Source organism: Gasterosteus aculeatus, chromosome 4 (assembly GCF_964276395.1).
Source record: "Gasterosteus aculeatus chromosome 4, fGasAcu3.hap1.1, whole genome shotgun sequence".
NCBI lineage: Eukaryota > Metazoa > Chordata > Actinopteri > Perciformes > Gasterosteidae > Gasterosteus > Gasterosteus aculeatus.
The window spans coordinates 1,163,715-1,189,640 of NC_135691.1; the positions used below are offsets into that span (position 1 = coordinate 1,163,715).

At 45.5% G+C, this 25,926-nt stretch overlaps 1 protein-coding gene across 1 annotated transcript in view; it reads right to left on the bottom strand.

The window, feature by feature from the left end:
* The window catches only part of slit3 (slit homolog 3 (Drosophila)), a 148,405-nt gene that overhangs the window by 59,383 nt on the left and 63,096 nt on the right, over positions 1-25,926 (bottom strand). The window contains exon 6 of the mRNA XM_078101703.1: positions 1,730-1,801. Coding sequence (XP_077957829.1) covers positions 1,730-1,801 — 72 coding nt within the window. The remainder of the gene's footprint in view (positions 1-1,729; positions 1,802-25,926) is intronic.

Genomic DNA, 25,926 nt, shown 5'->3' on the forward strand with positions numbered 1-25,926 from the left:
CTTTTAGTGGCGCTAGTTAGCTTTTAGTAGGACTGCTTAGCTGTTAGTGGCGCTAGTTAGCAGTTAGTAGGACTGCTTAGCTGTTAGTCGGGCATGTTAGCTTTTAGTAGGACTGCTTAGCTGTTAGTGGGGCTAGTTAGCAGTTTGTAGGACTGCTTAGCTGTTAGTCGGGCTAGTTAGCTTTTAGTAGGACTGCTTAGCTGTTAGTGGGGCTAGTTAGCAGTAAGTAGGACTGCTTAGCTGTTAGTGGGGCTAGTTAGCTTTTAGTAGGACTGCTTAGCTGTTAGTGGGGCTAGTTAGCTTTCAGTGGCTTCTGTAGCTGGTTTCGGTTTGGGCAGCTGACGGGGCTCATACAGCTTAAGGAGCTAACAGCTAGCAAAATGAAACACAGACTCACTCTACTCACTTAAATAACCTTTAAGCAACTTAACGACGGTATCAAACACTACAACCGAGGTTGGACACCAATTTGCAGACACTCGTCAGCTATACACAGCCAAATGGAATTCATTTGGTATATTTAAATATCTCACAGGGGTAATTTAACAGCTGATTCTCTATGAAATGACAGCCATCAACAGAAGGGATCTACAGCTGATAAAATACTTCCCATACAAACTTCTATTTTGTTGCATTTCAGGTGCTTTTGTCCCTATAAATGATGGTTTATTTTCTAGTCCAGGGGATTAACATGACAGACGCAGTTGGCATGCAGTCAATTATGACCCATCTTTGCATCCGTGATTGCAATATTGATTTATTTATATTTCATGAACTTTTATCCTATACTATCTACCCAATGCGTCTTCCCACACATGCCACATTTTTACTTTCTATCTCATTTAGCCAAAGCGTATTGTTTGTTTATTTTCTGTGAGTGAGAAGCTCCTGTAAGACAATAGGGCTTGTCCCACATCCAGAAGGATTGTCTATTATCTTTTTGCATCTTGTAGTTGTTATGCACAGCTCCGTCGTTCCAGTCACCACCGATAATACATCAGCAAACTCTAATTCACGCAGTAAAGATTGTTTGTTTTCAGCATCATCCAGCTTTATGGTCCCATTTATTTATATTCTATCTCACCCTTCATCAAACTCTCTCGTGTTGAGGACATTGTTTACCCCCAAGAGTCCGTCTAGTAGTTTCCTATGCAGCACCAGGAAAGATTGATCAGCCATCATTGATGAGAAGCATTGATCTGGCAACATATTGATCACACTATTGGTGATTAGGATGTCATGAATAAATGACGGAGGAGTATTGACGCTTGACGTGACAACGAAAACTCTTGGGACAGGAAGACAAGTGAGGGAGACGAAGAAGATGAGAAAACTGGGGAAAAGGGGTACGACTGGTGGAGGTTACGACAGGCAGAATGTTAGAAAGAGTCAGAAGATGGAAATAACACACACATCATGTGGAACTAATCCAAACAAAATTTGTGATTCAGAAGTAATGATACCATGTCGAGGAGAAGCACTGATGTCTTCCACTGCTGTGATGCGATCTAGGGTACGCTCACACTAGATGAAGGCTGAATGGACTCTGTGAATTTGTGCTGAGCGACCAGCTCAGCGGTTAAAAAGGAAACTTTTGGATAAATGCAGGAGCAATTGGGAGCCACTTTTTATTAGGGTTAATAACACAAAAGAGACACAAAAGAGAATATAAATGAAACGCTGTCGTCAAACGGAGGGAAGGAAAGTAGAAAAGGAGAGGTATGCTTACAGGTTCTTGACACTTGTGATTCCTCTGAAAGCTTTCCTCGGAACCGCCTGAATCTGGTTCTCGCTGAGGTCTCTGCAGAGAGAGAGACAGGAGACAGGAGACATTAGCTGAGGTATTCTGAGCACTCAAAGACATATACAGTGAAATGATGAACAAAACCACAAACGTCTGATCGATAACACACGCGCAAACTCACACAAACACGATTAGGGTACAAAGGAGGCGCACGGAGGAGGAGGACGGGATGGAGACAAAGGCGGAGAAGAGGATGACACACGACATTTATGATCAGCGGAACAATTTGAGCTTTCAAAGACAAAAGGAACTATGAGCACGAGTCCATCGGCCGTCCCGAAGTGTCCGTGTGCATATGAGGTGGATGGAGGGAGGAACAGTGTGTGTGTGTCTGTGTATATATATATATATCTTTAAACCCACAGAGGGAAAATGGCAGCAGACATCAGCCCTGCTTCTTCTTTCTCCTTTGTAACAAACACCGATTTGAAGCAAATGCTTTGTGACACGAGACAACAGACCGGCTGTAACTCGGTTACTGTTGTTGGTCGAGGACTCGGCCTGGCAGACAAACCGCGCTCACACAACGCCGTGTAATTAGAGACGTATGAAATTTCAGACTGACTAATCAGCCTCTACACAAACACACACACACACACACACACACACACTCACATACCAAACACACATGTGCTCACAAAGCCAATCAGCGACGGCATGTTAGCCCGTCGATAAATCCACACAAACACTCGGATAATCACGAGCTGGACTTTTGCGTTTGACCTTGCACACACGCACATATGCTCACACACATGCTCACACACATGTGCACACACACACACACGAACACACACACAGCACAACCTTTCACAACATTTCACTTTTACAGATACACACATGCAGACACGCGTGTGCAGCCTCACCTGCTGTATACACTCATGCTGCCTGACGTAGTCACCTACACACGGGGAACATTGGTTGTGCGTTGTGCGTTGTGATGGAGACCATCGACTGTTATCAGAGCCGTGATCGTTAATTGGCGAGCCGTGCTCAGAAAACGCAAAAGCGCTTTCCTCACGCCGAGAAGGCGTCGTCGCTTTTCCTTCAGCGCCTCGTTTCCTCGCGCGTTGCTTCTGTTTGACGAGAGTCGAGCGCGCCGGCGGAGGAAAAGATGCTTTCACGGTTTTCGCTCAGCGATAACGAAGGAGCAGAAAAAAGCGAAACCGGAGTTTGACGGAACGGCGTTATGATGTTCTAATGGAAAATATTCCTCGTGTTTACACGGTTTTGTTTCGAAGGTTTGACACTTTTTGGGTTCTTTCTCTCTGAGTTGCTCACATGACGACGTTCACGGAGCAAATGGGAAACAGAGGGAAAGCAGAGATGTTATCCTATCTGCTGTCTATCGACCATCTGAGACTCTACATAAATCTGTCCCTGCGGTCTGCGTCTCTTATGCCGTCCTCTGCTGAACACGTGGGGAATAATCACAGAAAAACAAAAACAAGAAAGGAAGAGATCAAGGTAAAGAAAAACCCCAGTAAAAAGTCATTAATCAGAAGAGTTGCAAGGCTAATAAATCTTTTATAGTTTTGTTTACCCACAATGAAATGTATTTGTTATTACCTCTAACAGAGGGAAAGCCATCCAAGTCAAATAAAATCCATCACGAGGCCGTGTGTGTGTGTGCGTGAGTGACTGACACCAGCTCCGGGAGGCCGCCGCTTAGACCGCCATAAAAAACGTATGTGTCACGACACGGCTGCTTACCGGTTTCACCATTTGTGCGATTGGTTTTACGGTTATTGAAATGCTTTGGGTGACATTTTGGGAGGTGCGAACAGCGGACGGACAACATTTTATTGGAAATGAGAAAAGGTGCACATTGGATTTGAGTGAGTGTGTGAGGTTAAACCTAAAGTGTGTTCATGGTTGAGTAAAGTCCATGTCAGTCTGTGATTGTTTCAAGCCGCAGTACGCAATAAATACAACACAAATGTCTCATCAGCTTGAGCGCTGTTGTTTGCGATGCATCCTGGCGTGGCCCCGGCTAAAGGACAGAGAGGAGCGCTCGCCACGAAAGCCTCCTGTTTAGTCCCCTTTAACATTAAATATTAAATGACTAAATGTGCAGCCATCAAAGTACACAAATGGAAATAACTGAACATTGTATCTGGATGTATCGTCTGTGTCTGAACCCGTTGACCGTCCCTAGCGAACGCGGTACTCGTCGTCTCATCTCCCCATGAGTCCTACCTGCTGACCTTTAAGCAGAGCGAAGCCGATCACCGGTGGGAGATTAGCCTTGAGAAGGACACACACACACACACACACACACACACACACACACACACACTGCTCCCACATTTCAATTATTGGTTTGGGCTTTTTTGGTCCTCCTCTATTGCCACAGCGTTTTAGAGAGCAGGCAATTAATCTCTTAAAAATTCTATTAAAGAGACGGATGGCTGTTTGAATTATACATCAGTTCTATTAGGATGACAAATTCCGTAAATTATAGTGGTACTGGTCATGAAAACAACCGCATATCTTTAGGAACGGGGGGCCCTGGCTACTGGAGGGCGACAAACAGTTTAGTAAAGAGAAAATAATAATAGGAACAACAAAGCAGCAGCAGCAGAAGAACAACGCAGTCGTCCATCGCCGGTTCCTTGTACACTTTATGATTGATTGAATTTTGGGACCAAATGTCTTCCAGACTTCCCTCTGCACCACACAGACCCCCCCACCCTGAGCCGAGGCTTCCTCAGGCCTCCAGCCTGCACCGACCGGACGATTGAAGACGACGGCGAGATCCTCCTCGGATGGTGGTTGTGTGTGTGTGTGTGTGTGTGTGTGTGTGCGCTCCAGGCGATCACCTCTTCCATATTAAGTTCCATTATTCATAGAAGGAGAATAATAACACTTGCCAGGTCACCGTCTGCCACTTTGGATATTGCTGTTAACCCTTTGCCACACACAGAAAGACACACTCACACAATGCAGCATTGTGCTGCCTGTGTTGACCCACACACACAGCGCGCACAAATAAAAAATAAAAAAACCACATAAGCCTCGGGAAAACGTGCACACACTCTTTCGATCCTGCACCAAATGAGCTTTTCTCCCCGGCGGTCTCTACGCTTCTAGTGTGGAACAGAGGACGCCAGATATTAGACGGATCCGCCCGGAGGCTCGGGGCCACCGAGCCAATAACCTGCGACGTGGGACGGCACGGCGGGAGGCCATCGGTCGGCGGAGGTGCGCGTCTCCGCGTCAGGGAGACTTCGCGAGGCACAAACAGCGGGCGCGTAAGAGTGGAGGCGCCTCTCTGTTAGCAGAGGGTAGCGGAGGAAAGAAGGAGGCATGGCCCTGGCTGGCCTCCAGGGGAGAGAGGAGAAGGGGAGAGAGAGAGGAGAAGGGGGGAGAGAGGAGAAGGGGAGGATGAGGGAGATGAAGAAAAGGAAGACGGAGGAACACTAGTTTCTTTGAAACGTATAAGAGGCCTTCAATGGTTTCAAGCCTCTCTTCTCCTCCCGCTTTCTTATTCCAACCCGCCGCTATCTCACTTTCTCTCGCTCCCTCTGGGGCTGTAACTGCATTTAATATTGTTCCATAAAGAGAGTAATAAATATCGACTGCTGGCGAGCTCATATCGCCCTTGTTTTTTGAGGCGCTGTACTGTCGGGTGCGGCCAAAGTCGTGCAGCAGATATTACTATTAGTATCACAGTGCAGCTCACAGCTGGCGCTGTGCTACTGATTTAAATACCCTCTGGTGTCCGTGGCCATTGAAAAGACTACAGTGTCCTCTGTCCTTAAGTCCTGCCTTAAGGTCGTACTACTTAATAGTAATACTACGTAATACACAGGGAATACACGGAGAGCAAGCCGCTTCACTCCATTGATAAATGGATGGATCCCAGATTACTTACTTAGTAAGTAGTACGCTGAGCAGAGACTGTGAGAGTATATATATATATATGTATTTACATCTATATATGTGTATATATATATATATATATTATTACAGCAAAGTGGTGGATCTGCTGTTTTAATGGAAATAACCTTAGAAATACTTATATAATTCTATTATTATTGTAATTATTCTGACCCTTGTTCTGCTGAGAACACTTATAAAGAAATGCAGAGCATCGCAGACTGTGGATCCCACTTTTGGGGTATTTTAAAGTCTTACAGCTTTAGGTCAGCTCTTGCTGCCAATCGTTTATTGATTTTGGCTCAAAACTGCAGAATTTCAGTTTGAGTGCATTCTTCAGATTATTACTTTCGTTCTCGCTTGAACCGTCTCCTTGAAGATCGTCGAGTTTACAACACGTCTCCCAAAACTTAAAGCCGGCTCTCTAGATGACTGGATGAGTGTCCTTTTCTTTTCACGCACGCGGCTGTGACGAGTCCAGTCTGCAGCCCATGGAGAGGAAGTGGCGTGCTGGAGGTCACGGAATGCTCCTCCTTTCGTCTTTCTTCCTCCTTTCTTTGCAATTCTTCATCAGTCTTTTGACTCTGCGCCCTTGCTTTGTCTTGTAACCCCCCCGCCTCATCCATCCTCCCCCCTCCCCCTCCCCCCTCCTCGCGCTCCCCTCCCTGTGATTTAATTAAGTGGGCGCTTTATGAATAAAAATATTGCGGCCCTCTATTGATCATGGCGGACGGGAGGATGACAGCTCGGGCGGGGACGGGACAGCCGCTCTCCTAACTCACTCCATTACGCTGATTCAACTAAGTGTGTGTCTGTGTGCGTGAACAGGTGTGTGCAAACCACTGGTATTGTGAGGAATTGAGCAGCGTGTGTGTGTGTGTGTGTGTGTGTGTGTGTGTGTGTGTGTGTAAAACAGCCATCAGGGAGCAGCATCATCTAAATCAAACTAAGCGTCCTCAAAAGCTCTCATGGGCCCTCACAAATCCTCCGACACACACACGCACGCACACGCACGCACACACACACGCACACGCACACATTCCTCAAACGCCTCCTTTCATACACACACTGCATCAGCATTATAAATGGACATTGTCTGCACTTTTCGCTGCCCCCCCCCTGCGCTCTGCGTACGGCTGTAAGTATCTATTATGTTTTGTCGATACTGTAATTAAATTGGACAGCTTAATGCGATTCTCTGAGATCCATAGACCTTTATGGATATAAAAGCTTTTCTGGCCGCCCGCCCGAAAGATGTCCAACAAATTTAGATGAGTTACTATTGGGGAAAAAAAAAAAAAAAAAGAAAGAAATGTTGGCGGCTGCGGAGCACACGCGTGCTCATCTGTAACCGGCTAATTCCGCTTAATGTCCCGGACGCCATTTTGTTTTAACTTATTTTCTCATTGGAGTCGTCGTCTACGGGGCCGCGCGATATTACTCCTCTTTCCTCCTCGGCAGTCCCTCCTTCTCCTCTGGTGCTTTAGCTAAGCGATATTGCAGGCTCTTAGGACATTTATGGAGCTAATAAAACTCCAGCAGCAAAGGATCAAGAGACGGCATTAAAATGGACGCGGGGAGAGGAGATAGACGGGGGGGACGGGGGGGCGACTAGGGGGGATTAACAGCAAGGCGAGAAAAGATAGAAACGTACTTAGGTCTGATGGATGGACGGAGGATCGATCGGAGACGGACCAGAGATGTGTCTTTGTCTCTCTCATTGCACCGCATTGAGTTCCTCACATCAACCGTCGTGTTCATGCGTAGAAATCTCAATCAAATCACGAGTCGCATGAAGCCGCAGCGTCTCAGCAGCCTCGATGAGCGTGAGAGCGTGGATTTCTTATTTATCTACAAACCAGGGAAGTCATCTAATTAAAAGACAGAAAACAGAAAACAGCAGAAAGTTCCACGGCTTTGAAACTCCGTGATTAGATGAGCTTATAGTTTTAATTTGAGCATCATTCGTTAAAAAATAATGACATACGTTGTTTAAATCTGCCGAAATGAAAATCTATCCTTGATTTTGTTTAAAGTATATTTCCAGTGCATAGTTTGAAACCCATATTGATGTTTCTTCTATTCTTATAAAAGCTTCACAATCTACATAAACAACAAACACAGAATACGGACATTTGATTGAGCTTTTTGTTAACTGAAGACGAAAGCCTGCAAAGCCTCTCAATGACAGATGTGCATCAAACAGAGGAACTGGCGTGTTCTCACCCGTGAACGGAAGGTAAATACATGACGGCTGCCAACGGAACGTGGGGGCTTCATTAGAATAAAGAACCGTAGAACCCGTTTGACTCTTAACAATGGAAGATTAAGTCGTCATGGGAGCGAGCAGGATGAAGATGAAGACAGACTGGAGGCCGGTTGGACTAATGAGGAGGGTTAGTGAAGGAAGACATAGGGGGGAGGGCAACGTGAGGAAGGATGCAAGGTAATACTGAAGGGGGGAGACAAGGTGGGAAGAAAGGAGAGGGAGCCAATGGGTGAAAAGATAAGACAATTGAGTTAATATACAGGGATGGAGGGATGGAGGGAGGGAGGGAGGGTGAAGGGAGGGATGGAAGGAGGGATGGAGGGAGGGATGGAAGGAGGGATGGGGGGTGAAGGGAGGGATGGAAGGAGGGATGAAGGAAGGAATGGAGGGAGGGATGGAGGAGAGATGGAGGGAGAAAGGGATGGAGGGATGGAGGGAGGGATGAGGGGAGGAAGGAATGGAGAGAGGGATGGAGGAGAGATGGAGGGAGGGATGAGGGGAGGAATGGAGGGAGGAGAGATGGAGGAAGGGATGGAGGGAGGAAGGGATGGAGGGAGGGAGGGAGGGATGGAGGAGAGATGGAGGGAGAGATGGAGGAGAGATGGAGGAAGGGATGGAGGGAGGAGAGATGGAGGAGAGATGGAGGAGAGATGGAGGAAGGGATGGAGGGAGGAGAGATGGAGGAAAGATGGAGGGAGAGATGGAGGGAGAGATGGAGGTAGGGATGGAGGGAGGAGAGATGGAGGAGAGATGGAGGAAGGGATGGAGGGAGGAGAGATGGAGGGAGGAAGGGATGGAGGAGAGATGCTGACTGCGTTTTGTCTTCATAAGCATCTGCTGGGTGTGTGTGTGTGTGTGTGTGTGTGTGTGTGTGTGTGTGTGTGTGAAGACGTCACACGGCCCTCCATGCTCTCACCAGAGGTCACTAACTGACGGTCCAGACCCAGGAGACGTCCCATCCGGGAAAAGCTAAAAAAAAAGGCGGTTGTGATTTAAGCGTGCGGCGCAGCTTTGGTCGTCTTTACGGTAGTGACTTAAAGCACCGACCAATAGCAATCGAGTAAAACCCTCCCGCGTGATACTCCTCGACCAATCGAGTCTTTGCGTTCCAGCAGGACGACATCGTCTCAATACTGCGGTCACAGAGGTAGCGGCAAATTACAAATAAAAAGACAGTAGAGAAAAGAGAAAGATGGCGACATTGAGGAAAAAGATGAGTGAGACGGAGAAAGAGACGGGTGAGAAAAATGAGGAACAAATGTCGCTCACCAAAAAGAGAAAAGTGGACGGTGGACGGACTGGTTTCTATTCATACTTCCCACTGCAGCACTGAACCAGTGTCTCATGAGCTCAGAACCCGTTGACACGGCATCATGAGGCTCAATGAGGATCCACATGAGGAGAACGGCCCTGATGCACTAAACCCTGGACAAACTAGATCTTGATACACATCTGGTTATACATATAATATATATATATATATATATATATATATATATATATATATATATATATATATAAATATATATATATATATATATAGTGTTTCGTTTTAAATGACTTTCTGCCAACTTCCTGCTCTGGTTTCATTAAAAAGTAGCGAAGCAAATGCAAAGCTAGAAAAAGGAAGCTGGTTTGTGAATGAGAGACGGTGCTGGTCAGCAGAGCAGAATGTCCTCCTCTCTCTATTCATGTATAAATACATATGGAGAGTTTGGGAGACAAACCGAGTGAGGAAGCGCACTTTTGTGTGTGTGTGTGTGTGTGTGTGTGTGTGTGTGTGTGTGTGTGTGTGTGTGTGTGTGTGCATGGTTGCTATGCAGTCTCCAGGCCCTAATCTCTTTAGTAAGCCCCATGATCCAGTTAGCAGCAGCGAGTGGCTAATGTCAGGGCTAACTGGAGGAGAGGGATCTGTGGGTGTGCGTTTCTAAATGTGTGTGTGTGTGTGCGTCTTGGACTGTGTCCACGTTGAGACTGTAGAAAAAGGGTACTGCTCAAACAAATGGAATCACGCGCACAACCATGTTCGCGTCCGTGTGTCTGTGTGCTTTCTGGCTGTGTGTGCGTCTGCAAAGCAGCAGTGGCCATTAAGGCTCACAGATTAGATTGAGTGGATCCAGATTCTCTGCGTTTGTTCCCTACAGAACACCAGACAGGTGCAGGAAATGCTTTTTTTTATGGATAAAGTTCATTTAAAGGGTAAATCAGGGTTAAAAGAAGAATTAAAAAGAAGCTATTTGGGTTTAACATCTGTTCACAACAGTGTGATTTTAGTGATTTACAGTAAATTTAACGTAGGGCCAAATTAGACAACCCCTTCTGATTATTATCGCTTTACAAACTTAGTCAGTTAAACAAAGAGTAGAGATGTCAGTGTGGGAAATAGACACAGAGGAGCTTTGAGTTTCTGTTTGACAATGAGAATGAAGCTTAAAAATCCTTGTCTATGGAGCAGCTCATGTTCACCAATAATGGTTAAACTCTGGATACGACTGGTTTTATTAATTAACTCTCACGTTTGCGTTAACTCTGCGTGCACATATAATTAATCCAAAGAAAATGGAGAATTACGACTAGTTTCATGATTCTGTCGTCATCCACACGAGTATTAGTTCTGTTTTGCGGCGCTGTTTGAACGCCTTCATGCAGAGACTGTATCATCGTGGTCCACGGTGGTATGTGATGAATGCATGTAGATGAAGGTAATGAATGTGCTGAAGCCTGATTAAAATGGACGTGGCCATCAGCAGGTTTGTCACAGAGGGTAAAAGTACAGCTAACTCACCCGGCTGCCATAATAAACGATAAGACGCTGACACAACGGGAATGATGAACACTCTGAACTAATGGCCGCTCGCTCGCTCGCTCGCATGCATAAATATAACCGTCTCCATCTCCGCCTGTCCGTCTCGTCACCATCTGTCTCCGCTTCTCAACCTGTCATTCAAAGTAACGCATTAAGGCCTTCATTCCACGGGATTCTGCTCCAAAAGCAGCTCGGGGAAAGGAAAGCAGCCAAACGCCGCGGTATGGAAATCATTCACGCCCCGCCGGACGCACGGGGATGAAGGATGGACGCGGACACACTGAAATTGAACCAAATTCCGCCCTCCCATCCAATCACACGGCATCGCAAATCACCGGCTCCGCTGCTAATTCACGGGGCCACGCAGGCCTCGCCATGCGCACGCGTGTGCGTGCGTGTGTGTACAAGTGTGTGTTTGCATATTACAGTTGTGAGATGAGGGAGAGAGACGGAGGAAGAGAGAGAGAGAGAGAGAGAAGGAAAAGATGATTTAGGAGTAATGAGTGCCGGTAAAATCATGGTGCCCAGCGGCATTATGGGACTAAATCTAATCTGCTAATGGAGAGGGGCGGGGGCTGGGATGGAGGGGGCGGAGGGAGGAGGAAGAGGGGAGATGGATGAAGAAGGGGAAGGACAGCAGTGGCAGGAAGGTTGGGGTCTGAGGAATGGTTGGAGGGAAGGAAGGAAGGACGGAGGAGACGAGGAGAAGAGCGGAAGAGGAGATGTGAAGCATGAAAGGCAACGATGAAAGCAGAGGAGGACACATGGAAGGGGAGGAAACAAGCGCACATCCAACAGACAGCGGGCGAACGAGGATGTTGGAGAACGCGGTTGAGGAGTGAGGATGATGAGGAGCAAAAGAGCACAAGTGAGATGAAGAATACGAGCGGCACAAACGCACCAAGGAAGGAAATGGGACAATATAACAAAGCCAGAATGCGGCAAAAAGGTCAAAGACACAGTGGCCGAGTGGGTGTTAGTGTGTGATGTGTGTGTGCGTTTAGGTGTGTGAGTCCAAAAAGTCCAAAAATATTAGGTTCCATTTTGTTTTTCAAAAATATCGTTAAAATATGGGTTGAAAATTGTTTTGAAAAAAATGGGAAAATGTATTATTTAACCAAATGAAAACATTTTAGGTCGACAAATGTTTTGAGGAAAAAAGTGGAAAAATATTAGGTCGTAAAAAACAAACAAAAGAAGTCAAAACACACTCTGACACCCACGTTGAGTTTTCTGCGCTGCAGGTTTGTCATCCGGGCCTCGTGCTGAGGATTCAAAGCTTCCTGCAGGATCTACTGCACATTTCCTCCCAGCGACACGTCGTAAGTTGATAGCGAATCCATCACCAAACACGACCTTTAACGGGTCCATTGCTCTCAGTCGTCATGGCGGATCTTTTTCTGATGTCTGATTGCAGACAGCTTTGACTGCGTGTTGCTATTCAGCAGAAAGAACTCATGATGAGTTAATGCTCTCAATCCGGAACACGCGTCACCTACTGCCTCAGAGTCATCTCCTATCGTCCCACGTAGATTACGGGATGCGGACACTCTCCAGTGAACACGCCACACCCCGGCCGGGCGGCCCGCTCTGCAGCGAGGGAAACGATTCACACACTCTCGGATTTCATTGCCTTCTACTGCGCTATAATACTATTTTAAATCATTTGATGGCTCATGTGATTTCAGTCCATAAATATCCTCTGCGGTTGGGTATCGAACCTTGAGCCGCTGTGGCAGGCGACCCGACCCAAAGCGAGCACGGCCACATGGCAACTCCATTACCTCCATGTTAAACAGGACTTCAGCTCTGCGATTTACAGTCTCCAAGCTACGGCGTCAACACACAACAAGAGGTCCACAAGATAAACAGGGAGACGCCGACACGTAAGAGGTAACTCTCTCTAAAACGACCCCTCTCACCGCCGACAGCTACGAACGAGCACATCACTCCCCACCAGAGATTTCACCCGCGTCACCAGGAGAGGTGAAAAATGAGTCCAAAGTACCTGTAAATATGAGTTAGGTGATACTGAACAGCAACGAGATTCAGAGTCAAGCTTTGAGGTCTCGTGTTCGCACAAAGAAAACACAGATGCGACATCCCACTGAAACGATGCAGCGTTCTGATGTTCACTTTCAAACTGTGTTTCCTTTCTCAGTCGGCCTGCAGGCACAGCGCCGCCGCAATGCAATCGCCATTAAAGGGTTGAGCTGCTGAGGGAAAGCAGACGGGGGGGCGAGAGAGAAAGAGAGAGAGAGAGAGAGAGAGAGAGAGAGAGAGAGAGAGGGCCCAAAGCACAGATGTTGCGTTAATTACTTTAGAAAATCCTGTTTCCCTCATTTGAATAGGCGACCTGACACAAAGCATGAAGGTCTTTGGAGAGAGTAGCTTAGAATAGGAAGAGCCGCCCAAAGCCGCACCTGGCAGGTACGCCTCCTTCCTCTGGCAGACGGTAGATGGCGCCGCTGTGCTTCCCTCTCAGGACCGCCAGCACATGCGGATCGATATCACACTCAAGACAGAAAAACCTGAATGTCACTAACTGTGGATCTTCTCATTGGAAAGCACACGTTCCCCTCCGGACTACAGCGTCATAATCACACCGTCACATTCACACCGTCACACAGTCACACTCACAGCGTCACACGGCACATTCACACCGTCACACTTTCACAACGTCACACCATCACATTCACACCATCACACGTCACACTCACAGCGTCACACGTCACATTCACACCGTAGCACCATCACATTCACACCATCACACGTCACACTCACAGGGTCACACTCACACCGTCACATTCACACGTCACATTCACACCGTCACACTCACATCGTCACACCATCACATTCACTTTCCCACGTCACATTCACACCGTCCCACCATCACATTCACACCGTCACACGTCACACTCACACGTCACATTCACACCGTCACACTCACACTGTCACACTCGCACCGTCACACGTCACATTCACACTGTCGCACCATCACACTCACAGCGTCACACTCACACTGTCACACGTCACATTCACAGTCACATTCACACCGTCACACTCACACCGTCACACTCACACCGTCACACGTCACATTCACACTGTCACACTCACACCGTCACATTCACACTGTCACACTCACACCGTCACACCGTCACACTCACTCACAGCGTCACACTCACACCGTCACACTCACACCGTCACACGTCACACTCACAGCGTCACACGTCACATTCACACTGTCGCACCATCACACTCACAGCGTCACACTCACACCGTCACACGTCACATTCACAGTCACATTCACACCGTCACACTCACACCGTCACACGTCACACTCACACCGTCACACGTCACATTCACACCGTCACACTCACACCGTCACACGTCACATTCACAGTCACATTCACACCGTCACACTCACACCGTCACACGTCACACTCACACCGTCACACGTCACATTCACACCGTCACACTCACACCGTCACACGTCACATTCACACCGTCACACTCACACTCACAGCGTCACACTCACACCGTCACACTCACACCGTCACACGTCACACTCACAGCGTCACACGTCACATTCACACTGTCGCACCATCACACTCACAGCGTCACACTCACACCGTCACACGTCACATTCACACTGTCACACTCACACCGTCACACGTCACATTCACACCGTCACACTCACACCGTCACACGTCACATTCACACTGTCACACGTCACACTCACAGCGTCACACGTCACACTCACACCGTCACATTCACAGCGTCACACCATCACAATCACACCGCCACACGTCACATTCACAACGTCACACTCACACCGTCACAATCACACCGTCACACGTCACAATCACACGTCACATTCACACCGTCACACCATCACAATCACACCACCACACGTCACATTCACACCGTCACACTCACACCGTCACACGTCACAATCACATCGTCACATTCACACCGTCACACTCACACCGTCACTGACACCGTCACATTCACACCGTCACACTCACAGCGTCACAGACACGCAGTCACACCTGCTACAGTAAATGCACACTTGCATGTCTCTCTGCATCTGTTGTCACGTATGTTTCATTAGCGAAGTTTAAACGAAGTGCTGCATCTTCTGCCCACTTATTTCCCTCCAAAGGCGTCAGTGAATCAAACCGACACGTTGTTCATTAAGAGTTGGCACAGTGAGAGGAAACAGAGTGGGTGTGTGCTACGCTTGTTGTGCGTGCTCGTGTGTGTCCTCTTTCCTTACGTCTGCTGCGGTATCCTCCTCTTCTTCTCTCCACCAAGAAGACAGACCGACACGGGAGGGGGGGGGGTCTGTGAATCATTACGCTCTGCTCACCCGGTGACACGCAGAAGCTAACAGGCTCCCAGCGGGGGGCGCGTGTGCGTCTGTGCGAGGCGGAGAGGGAGGACGTACGTGTCCGCATACCGCGTGACTCTCCACCAGCGTCTTTCTGTCCGTCCTGCAGTGTGTCCCCGTTCACTGCAGTGAGTACACCTGCACGTGTTCTGCTCACACAATGTGCGTTTGCACACACACACACACACACTCAGGAGGCAGATATGTGTGTGTGTGTGTGTGTGTGTTTGTGTGTGCGTGTCTTTCTCATTTCCTCCATGCAGAGATTATGGCCAAAGAGGAGATGAGATCTCAGTAGGAGACAGCTGAGATTTCCTTTGCTCTTTTCTTCCTCTCCTCTCTGATCCTCCTCCTCCTCCTCTCTTGCTGGTCGCCTTTCACCTCCTTTATTTATCATCTCTTACAGGTTTTATCTTCCATTCACTCCTCTCGGCCACTTCCTCTCTTTCTGTAACTGCAGCTCTCCCTCTTTCTCCTCATGTGTCCATCTCTTTATTTGATGTATTTACTTCACGCTCAACCTGCTGAAAGCGATTAGCTTCATCTTCGTTACATGTTTTACTTTGTCTCGTTGGCTCGCTCCGTCTGCTGTCTCCATATCCAAGCTGCAATCAGTGATGTAACTGTGTTTACACGAAGGAGTAATCTATGACAGTGTCCTTTTGTTTAAATATCAACGACTGGATTACAGTGTTTTACCGTAAACTTCCGTTGGTCCTGTAAAGGCTTTTCAAACATCAAGTCGCTGCTTAGAAAACAGACTCTTTGGTTTCTTCAGTTGGCCTTCGAGTTGCACAACAGACATTGTTTGTTATAATTTGATATTGATGTGCAACGTCTTATATGATTACTTCAATATACACGGACAGCATCTGACCTCGCAGGATCGCAAAGCAGAAACTAGGATGTAAAACACGCGACGTAGTGAATTAGAACCAGGCGCGCGCACATGATGGAGAACAATGACAGAGATATCAACCAAAGTGTGTCCGATAAGAAGCCGCTTCCTCCCCCCGTCCTATTCATCCCCTGCTCCTCCACAGTCACCATGACGACAACGAAACAAACACGCTGCGCAGATAAACACCTCATCGCCGAGGTCGGGCAATGGAAAAGTTATGAAGCGAATAAATCTGCCATGATCCCTTCTGTTGGACTTTGGTTACGTTGGAATCGTCCAATCAGAGCGTCTGTGGCTTGTTGGATCCACGTAAGTAAGAAAATAGCATCATGTCAGCTTCGATTATGCCAACAAAATGGGCTTAGATTCAAATGCAACAAAATACAGTTAATGACGAAATGATATATAAATAAAAACCCTTCCAGCAGTGAGTGCGTGTGTGTGTGTGTGTGTAGGTGTGTGTGTGTGCGCATGTGTGTTCGCTGTGGAGTCCACTGGGTATTTACAGGAAGTGGAAGCCGAACTAAGTTTATTATTTCTCTCCCTCAATCAAATCAGTGAGAGTGAAAGATGTAGAACAGGACACCATGTCTCGACAACTACACACGTGCACACACACACACACACACACACACACGCACACGCTGCTATCTCGACTCAGAGGAAATCCCCTCAGACCTCACACCTACTCGTGACATATTACACTGAGTTCATCTGCCTGCGTGTGTGTCTGTGTGTGTCTCTGTGTGTGCGTGTGTGTCTGTGTGTGTGTGTCGATGCTATCTCAGCCTCTTGCTGACAGAGAGGAAGGAAATAGACAGTCAGCAACAGTCACTGGAGTTGAGATATAACTCTTTATGTGACATTCATTCTCACTGACGAGTTAAAAGGGAAATGATGTCACGAATGTGCTGCGTTTGAAATCTCTTTAAACTCCACAATGTGTAAAATTCAACTAAACATTTCCCTCCCATCTTTTATCCAATGTTTCCCCGGAGCTGATGAGCATGATGTGGACGTATTATTTGCGTCCGTCTCTGCCTCATCGTGGACCTTCTCCTCTTATCACAGTGAGCTTCCTCCCAACATGTAGAGACCCTCCAACGTCGCGCCGTTTAACTATTGATGCTTGTGTCCAATTATTCTTTTGTGTTGTCAATCCGAGAGGACCTGTGTCCTCTCTGCCCGAATTGATTTGTCCGTGAATGTTGGACGGACTGAAGGTACAGAGCCACTGAATGTGGCGCCGTCTGACGTCATCAAATGTGCGACCCCGTGTCGGGGCTCGATGGGCTGCTGGAGGAACAAGAAGCGGAGCTGCACACGTTTGACAAACATGTGGGAGGATGGAGAGAAAAATGGAGAGATGGACGCAGAGAGAAGAGCACGGAGGTAAAACCCCCCCATCTAAATGTTAATGCTGGGTAAGTGCATGTTTGAATGGGTCAAGTGGACACTGGATGGCGTAAGTTACGTAGGTGGTCCAATAGAAGCCAGTAACTCCACTAACGCTCAACAGAGAGCGAAGCATCGGACCTGGACTCTGTTTAAAGCCACGGTTCAGTACACACAGCATGTAGTGTCCCAGTGAGCCCGTCAGCACCACCAGGGGACACCCAGAGGAGACGCCTGCATCGGACCACTTGGCCCGCTGGAAAATTAATTTCCGTGCATTGCAGATATACGTTTTCTTTTTTTTTTTTTTTTTACCACATGGCCCAGCGAGCGTCCAGTGGGAGCGATTAAACACTCAGTGTCACTTACAGAGAGGTTGGGGGGGTTAAGTGGAGCAGCTGAGCATTGGACAGACACAAGTAAAACACTACGATGACAAACTGCAGCACCGCTTGTACAAGTCCCACTGCGCGCACACACACACACACACACACACACACAATCTGAGGTGACCTCAGTGATGGTGACATCATGAGGTAGGCTTGATTTATATGCCTACGGTCGGAGCAGACGAGGCCTCTGGGGTGGGGGCAAGGAAGCTGAAGGAGACGTGAAAAGAGAAGATACTGTGTGTGTGTGATTAACTGTAGGGACATATGATCCATTTACATCACAACCAGGTTCATTGTCCAGGATTATCAACCAGGCCCCTCCTCCTCTTCTGTGTGTGTGTGTTGTGTGTTTGTCACTTACGGTGCTTCATGTGATGCCATTAGCAGATAACAGAAGAGAGAATTAAAATGATGCTGAAATGATTCATGATCCATATAATTGAAGTTATTTGTTCACCTGATGAAAAATGACGGGAAAAAAAGCCTCAAACCAGAAAAAAAGTATATTAATATTAGTATTTGGGTGGTTTAATACGTGTATTCCCTGAGTGCAGTTTATGATTGATTCGTAGTTATTTTTGGCTGCCTAACCATCCTCTCACAATGACTTGAATTGCGTTGCCACACAATGTTTCCTTCCTCATCACTGCTCATTTAACCCGTAAACTCCTCAGAGCTGCACTGAAACGAGCCTCTGAGCTCCAACATGGACTTCAAGGCTTGAAACATGGTGAACTTTCTCCATTACATCTTTTTATTGTCTTTACAATAATCACATTACTGGTTGCCGTCAAGCTATTGGAGCGATATTTCCTCACAGAGTGCCAGTCAACTTGGCTCTTCTCTCGTAGCTACGAGAGGAAACTGGAAAAACACTATAAATCCTCATGAAATCAGCTTTGCAAATATTCATTTTGCGTAAGTCATAGTTTTACGAGTTTGGCAACAGTCACGTGACGAAGCGATCAGAGAGTCCTGTGTAAAGAATATATATATATATATATATATATATATATGAGTAAAACTACTAGTACTAATGCTGAACAATGATATAACTATATACGAGTAAAACTACTAATGCTGAACAATTATGAGTAAAACTAGTACTACTAATGCTGAACAATTATATATGAATAAAACTACTTGTCAAGTTTTGTGTGATTTTTCGGGTTGACCACGGCTCTGTTCAAGCTTGAGAAGAGCTTTCTCTCCGGTGGACGCAAAAGACAACTCAAGAACTGTTGATTTTATGATCCTTTATTTCTCTTAAGGCGGTTTGGTGGATCAGACACAGAACAGAGCAGCTTGATAACCTTTCAAACACAAAGCAAAACCCATGAATTAGTCAAGTACATTTCGATAATCACTTTCTTGAAGTAATAATAAATGCGGCTGAATTCTCAAACCAAACCAAAATGATCCAGATAAACGTAGGATAAGTCTCCATTACTTCATTTAAATGACACATTTCACTAAGTAAAGCAAAGCATGAACAAACCATGAATCATACTGTCCTACCAGTTGCGTCTCTGGGAGATTAGGCGCTGTGGTCACAGCGTCCTTTTCCTCAGGACCGAGTGAGAGGGCCATCTGAGCTCTCCACAAACATTTTATGCCATGCGCTTCCTGTTCGTACGCAGGCACTTCCTGTGAGTGGAATCTCCATCAGCCGCATCGTCGCCCCCTGCGGTCTGGGTGCGCTCCGACAGTCCGCGGTGGATGTGGGCCTTAAGTGCTCTGTGCGGCTTGAGACCGGAGAGTGACGCAACACTACTATTCCTACTGATGCTGAAAAATGATATAACTATATATGAATAAAACCACTAGTACTACTGATGCTGAAAAATGATATAACTATATATGAATAAAACCACTAGTACTACTGATGCTGAAAAATGATATAACTATATATGAATAAAACTACTAGTACTACTGATGCTGAAAAATTATATAACTATATATGAATAAAACTACTAGTACTACTGATGCTGAAAAATTATATAACTATATATGAATAAAACTACTAGTACTACTGATGCTGAAAAATGATATAACTATATATGAATAAAACTAGTACTACTGATGCTGAAAAATGATATAACTATATATGAATAAAACTACTAGTACTACTGATGCTGAAAAATGATATAACTATATATGAATAAAACTACTAGTACTACTGATGCTGAAAAATGATATGACTATATATGAATAAAACTACTAGTACTACTGATGCTGAAAAATGATATAACTATATATGAATAAAACTACTAGTACTACTGATGCTGAAAAATGATATAACTATATATGAATAAAACTACTAGTACTACTGATGCTGAAAAATGATATAACTATATATGAATAAAACCACTAGTACTACTGATGCTGAAAAATGATATAACTATATATGAATAAAACTACTAGTACTACTGATGCTGAAAAATGATATAACTATATATGAATAAAACTACTAGTACTACTGATGCTGAAAAATGATATAACTATATATGAATAAAACTACTAGTTCTACTGATGCTGAAAAATGATATAACTATATATGAATAAAACCACTAGTACTACTGATGCTGAAAAATGATATAACTATATATGAATAAAACTACTAGTACTACTGATGCTGAAAAATGATATGACTATATATGAATAAAACTACTAGTACTACTGATGCTGAAAAATGATATAACTATATATGAATAAAACCACTAGTACTACTGATGCTGAAAAATGATATAACTATATATGAATAAAACTACTAGTAATACTGATGCTGAAAAATGATATAACTATATATGAATAAAACCACTAGTACTACTGATGCTGAAAAATGATATAACTATATATGAATAAAACCACTAGTACTACTGATGCTGAAACATTCTATAACTATATATGAATAAAACTACTAGTACTACTGATGCTGAAAAATGATATAACTATGTATGAATAAAACTACTAGTACTACTGATGCTGAAAAATGATATAACTATATATGAATAAAACTACTAGTACTACTGATGCTGAAAAATGATATAACTATATATGAATAAAACTACTAGTACTACTGATGCTGAAAAATGATATAACTATATATGAATAAAACTAGTACTACTGATGCTGAAAAATTCTATAACTATATATGAATAAAACTACTAGTACTACTGCAACTCGTGCTGATCCACGTGGGCTCACACACACACACACACACACACACACACACACACACACACACACACACATGCACACACACTCTCACACAAGCAGACAAACCACAGTAACTAACTCATTAAAACGGCTCATTTCACTTTTAGCTCAGCCAACACACACACTGCTCTCTGATCCAAATGACACACACACACACACACGCAAAGTGATAAAAAACAATCTTGAGGAGGTGAAAGGAATCCAGAATGCAAAAGTTAAGACCGAGCGCTGGACGTTGAAATAAGTCATGTGATCAGATCGCTTATATTTGATTTTTCTGCCCATTTGTTTCTCTTTACTGTCAATTCTGAAAAGCATATTTAGGTTAAACGTTTTTCAATTCTTCTATTATTATTTACTCGTCCATATGCATGTGTTGTTTGATGAAATACAGCCAATGGACGTCATATTGAACAGATCAGCTCCTTTGATGGGAAGGAAAAACTGGAAAAGATTTAGAGTGCATTCCTTTGATGAATATAACGAATATAAATCTTTTAACGTGTCCCCACTATATTAACTGAGCGACAACATTCTTACTCTATCTCTGTAAAGAATGTTGGTAAAACGTTTCTACCTTTGATCCGTAAAGCGTTTATTCTGGTATTGAGCCTGTGTTGATCCGCTGTGTCAAACGATGGAGGCGATACCACAACATTACAATCTCATCCTCACAAACCACTTTTGGGGCTTTCCAGTGAAACCAAACCAAACAATGTAAATGTTTTCTCGTCCTAAGTAGCTCAGTACTCGAGTATTCTTCGACCGCAGCGTCGGAACCGGAGCTGTGTTTTATCCATCAACAAACCGGAGTGGAAAATGAATATTGCTCTTCATGACCCGAATGGGAACACGGGAGTTCCGCCGGCACTTAAAGTTAAAGAAAAGGGAAAAAGACAAAGTCGAAAGACAGAAAGAGGACAGAAAGAGGACGGCAGAGAGAGAGAGCGATCCGCTTGGAGACGGAATCGTCCCCGAGGAGCAGAGGCCTTTTACGCGGCGCGTCAGAAGCGCTTTACTCAGAGACCGTTGGGTAATACATAAAAATGTTCTTTATCAACATCAACAGTTGAAAAGTGGGCTTTTTGTTCCGATGTGCACATGCAGAGGGTGGGAGCCCGGCACTGACGCCAAATAATCCCACGCTAATACAACACTTGGAAACGTGCAGATTAAAAACCTCCATGTTCATTGTGCTTGTAATTCAATCCGTGAAGGTGTTTTCTTTCCTGCATGGAAGGAGAGACCGGCGTCCGTCAGCCTCAGGGCCGTGAAAAGAAACACAACCACCCGGCGCTTTTTCCTCCCCAAAACCACGGAATCTCCCCCTTCTTGATCCAATCAGAAAAACACGCGGCACCTCGTGGCCTCCCGCAAATCTGGTTCCAGTTTGGGGCGGTGGGGGGGGGGGTCTCTGCTTCTATATAAATAACGAGGAAAGAATGCAACTTTTCCAAAATCTCTCCTCATCTTTATGATTTTTTAATGAGCCCCTCTATTAAAAAGGTTTTTAGTCAGAACTTTCATTCTACAAGAACAAGAGCAGTTACGGTTGTTTTCACTTGTTAAGATGGAGCCGGCTGGTAATTTGGGTGTTTTGGGTGAGAGGTTAATGAAGTTTAGATGACTCTGTGGTCTCCACACAGCCGAGTGAGCTACTTCACTTTCTTCCTCCCTCGCGCTCACACACCGATACGAAGGCTTCACTTACCACAACAAAAGCATTCAAGGGAAAGCATCGCTAAGACGTCTGGATCCAAAGCCTCCACGTATGAGATCAACAGAAGTAGGAGAACTTCCCCATGTGCTGCATTGGTCTTGACACCTTTATGGGACGCACGTGTCCGCAGAGAGAAACCACGTCCAGCAGCATCAACATAACCACTAATCCCCTCCAGCCTCGACACAACCTGCGCCACACGTCAGAGCTAATGCAAGATTTTAGAGTGAAAGACTCTAAAATCCCCGATGCTCGGATAACTAATCCAACCGCCAAGAACCTTTTATAAAGAAGCAAAAAAAACATATGATGGATTACTTTTCTAAAGCAACTTTTAGGGGACCGCAATATATTTTCATGTTGCATGAATAAACTGAAACAAACTGAAAGGAAGAAAATCGACCGTCAGCGGTCAGAAATGATAATGTCAGCAGCATCGTGGCGTCGACGTGGCCCCGGCCAGCTGAAGCTGAAGCTATGAAGCTACAAGTGTGTCACACACAAACACACACCTTTGGTCCATCTGTCCAAACCGAACAATGCAATGCTCTACAAAACTACCTCTCATTTGGACAACCACGGCTGTGTGTGTGTGTGTGTGTGTGTCTACTTGTGGTCTCTGATTGGTAGCCAGCCAATGGCCCCAAGATATACCCCCCTCACCTCCTGCTGACGATGCAGATCTCTCATCTCACTGCCCCAAATTCTCCTGACAGACACTTCTGGTCTCACTGAGACCACCATGTGTGAGTCTGTGTGTGTGTTTGCTGGAGATGTGTGTGTGTGTTGTTTGTGGTGGAGCTCCGATAATGATCATTTTCCCAGATGGAACTTACTGTGTCCCCGTCACCCCCCCTTTGTTCACACCTCCTTCCCCTTTCTTCACTCACAGGGGTGTCGGAATAAATGTAAACACTGTAAAACCACATCAGGTTTTGTGAGACACAATGATTCTCTTTGCATGTAAACATCTCTGCGATGTTAAAGATCTTTCACACTCGCACAGGTTTTACTATGTTGCAATAAAATAAAACCACCGATTAAAGTAAATCTGATGTTTGTGACACCGAAGGTTGTTTTAACCAAATCCGCTGTTGCAGCTGTGAAGTATCAGCAGCCGTGGATCTGCTCAGAATAACCTCACACTCACTGGAGGATTTATGGGGAATTGTCCCATTCGTTCCAATGCAGGTCGCAGGTCAACTATGGTGGGATGTATTTATCCAACGGCGCAATAGATGACTTGTACAGAAAATCCTACTCGCGCGCCAGACTTAAACCGCAGCCACGTTTTTACATGCGGCGCTTTGGCCGGATGGCAACATATGCTGAAGACATAAAATGTTCCGCAAATACAAAAGCTTGTTTTCACTGGCTGGACTCGAACTGACGGTGTTCCACGCTCGCTTCCTTCTGGCCTACAAGTCACGTCTTTCTCTCTCTAAGCCGCCGGACGTCACAAAGAAGAGGTTTTGCTTGACGTGAAGTGGTGTTTTTAAAATACCTTCACTTGGAATGAGCAATATTTAGGAAGAAAAAGGTGTGGACTGAAGCAGGAGGTCCGGGGTCCTGGCTGCAGCTGTCACTGCAGAGGGATCACACATCTGGGATGATTGACACGTGTCAGCGTTCATGCTGCATTGATGATCGAGTTTGAGGAAATATCACACCTTCGTTCTTTGCTATTTATTACCAGCATTCATTACAATTCATTGTTCATTTTTGAATTCTCAGTTCTGACTGGTCGCCCGTTGCCATGGACGCAGCGTACACAGCGAGAGGACGGCTCTTTTTAGTTCTTTTAGTTCATTTAGAAAACGATTTTTGAATCAATATGTTGTGTTGTTTCTGACCTGTTAGTAAGCGGGATGATGTGTGAGTTAGGAATGTAAAATATTCTGATTCGGATCTCATTTGTAAAGTAGTTCAATAATATTAAACCGAGTAGTGATCTTTGATTAGTGCACACAGTTTGAAACTAGATTTTTATGTTGGTGCTGGTGTTTTTTCCAGTTCTGTGTCAACAAAGACGTAATATCCTAATAGTTTTATTACTAGGGAGTGTGTAATATAATACAATCTGTTTTACATGCTGTTTGTTTTGTCCGGTACCAATTCAAGCTCGCCTGTGTCTCTGCTTATTGTCACCACCACAGACAGATGTACGTGATGTGTAATCAGATCCAAGAGATGAAAACAAACGCACACTAACACTTATCCTTAAACAAACATCCCATTCCTTCACAAACGTTCCAAGGAATGTTTGTTTTTTGATTCATTCGCCGCATGACGAACAATCACAGCTACATGTTTCCAGCGTCAAACAGAAACCGCACATCTACAATTTCTGAAATCTAATTGTTGTAATTGATACCTGCTGTCGCTGTGTAATAGTAAGGACAGAAATGTTTCCTGAGACGAAGCCAAACCACCGAAAAAGTTCTGCAACTGCATCAAGAACAAAGAGAGAAAAATCAACCAGATTTCCGCCATTCCAGATTATCATTCTGACCATGTGGAGCGGCGAGAAAAAAGGGCGTATTAAGTCAAAGCATACGGGCGACTCCTGAAGACGAGAACGTGGGCCCTCGGACACTCGCGTGTCCACCCTGCTGTCCGCATGTTCAAGCCGCTCCCTGTGAGAAACGTGGCGTTCCGTTGACGCCACCACGGCGTTCATCGGGACACGTTCACACGGAACCACTTCTTCAAGCAGATCCGGTTTGTTCTGGAGCGACACACGGTCAGCTCATCTCCGCTCGCCCACCAGGCAGCAAACACACACACACAAACACACACAGTGTCCAGCCTCTGCACCCATCCATCTTCCTCAGCTGTCAGTCACCTGTCAACAGCTTTCAAAAAGCACACACACACGCACACACACACGCACACACTGGTCTGACCAAATTGCTCAAAAGTTGTCACATGCATATAAATGTGGAGCATACAGTCACACATGCCTGGGGAGTCTCCATGTGTGTGTGAATGATGTGTTGCCAGCCTCCAAAGTTGCATCACATGGGCATCAAATGGGCATCACATGGGCATTACCCGGCATCACATGGCATCACATGGCATCACATGGGCATCACATGGCATCACATGGCATCACATGGGCATCACATGGCATCACGTGGCATCACAT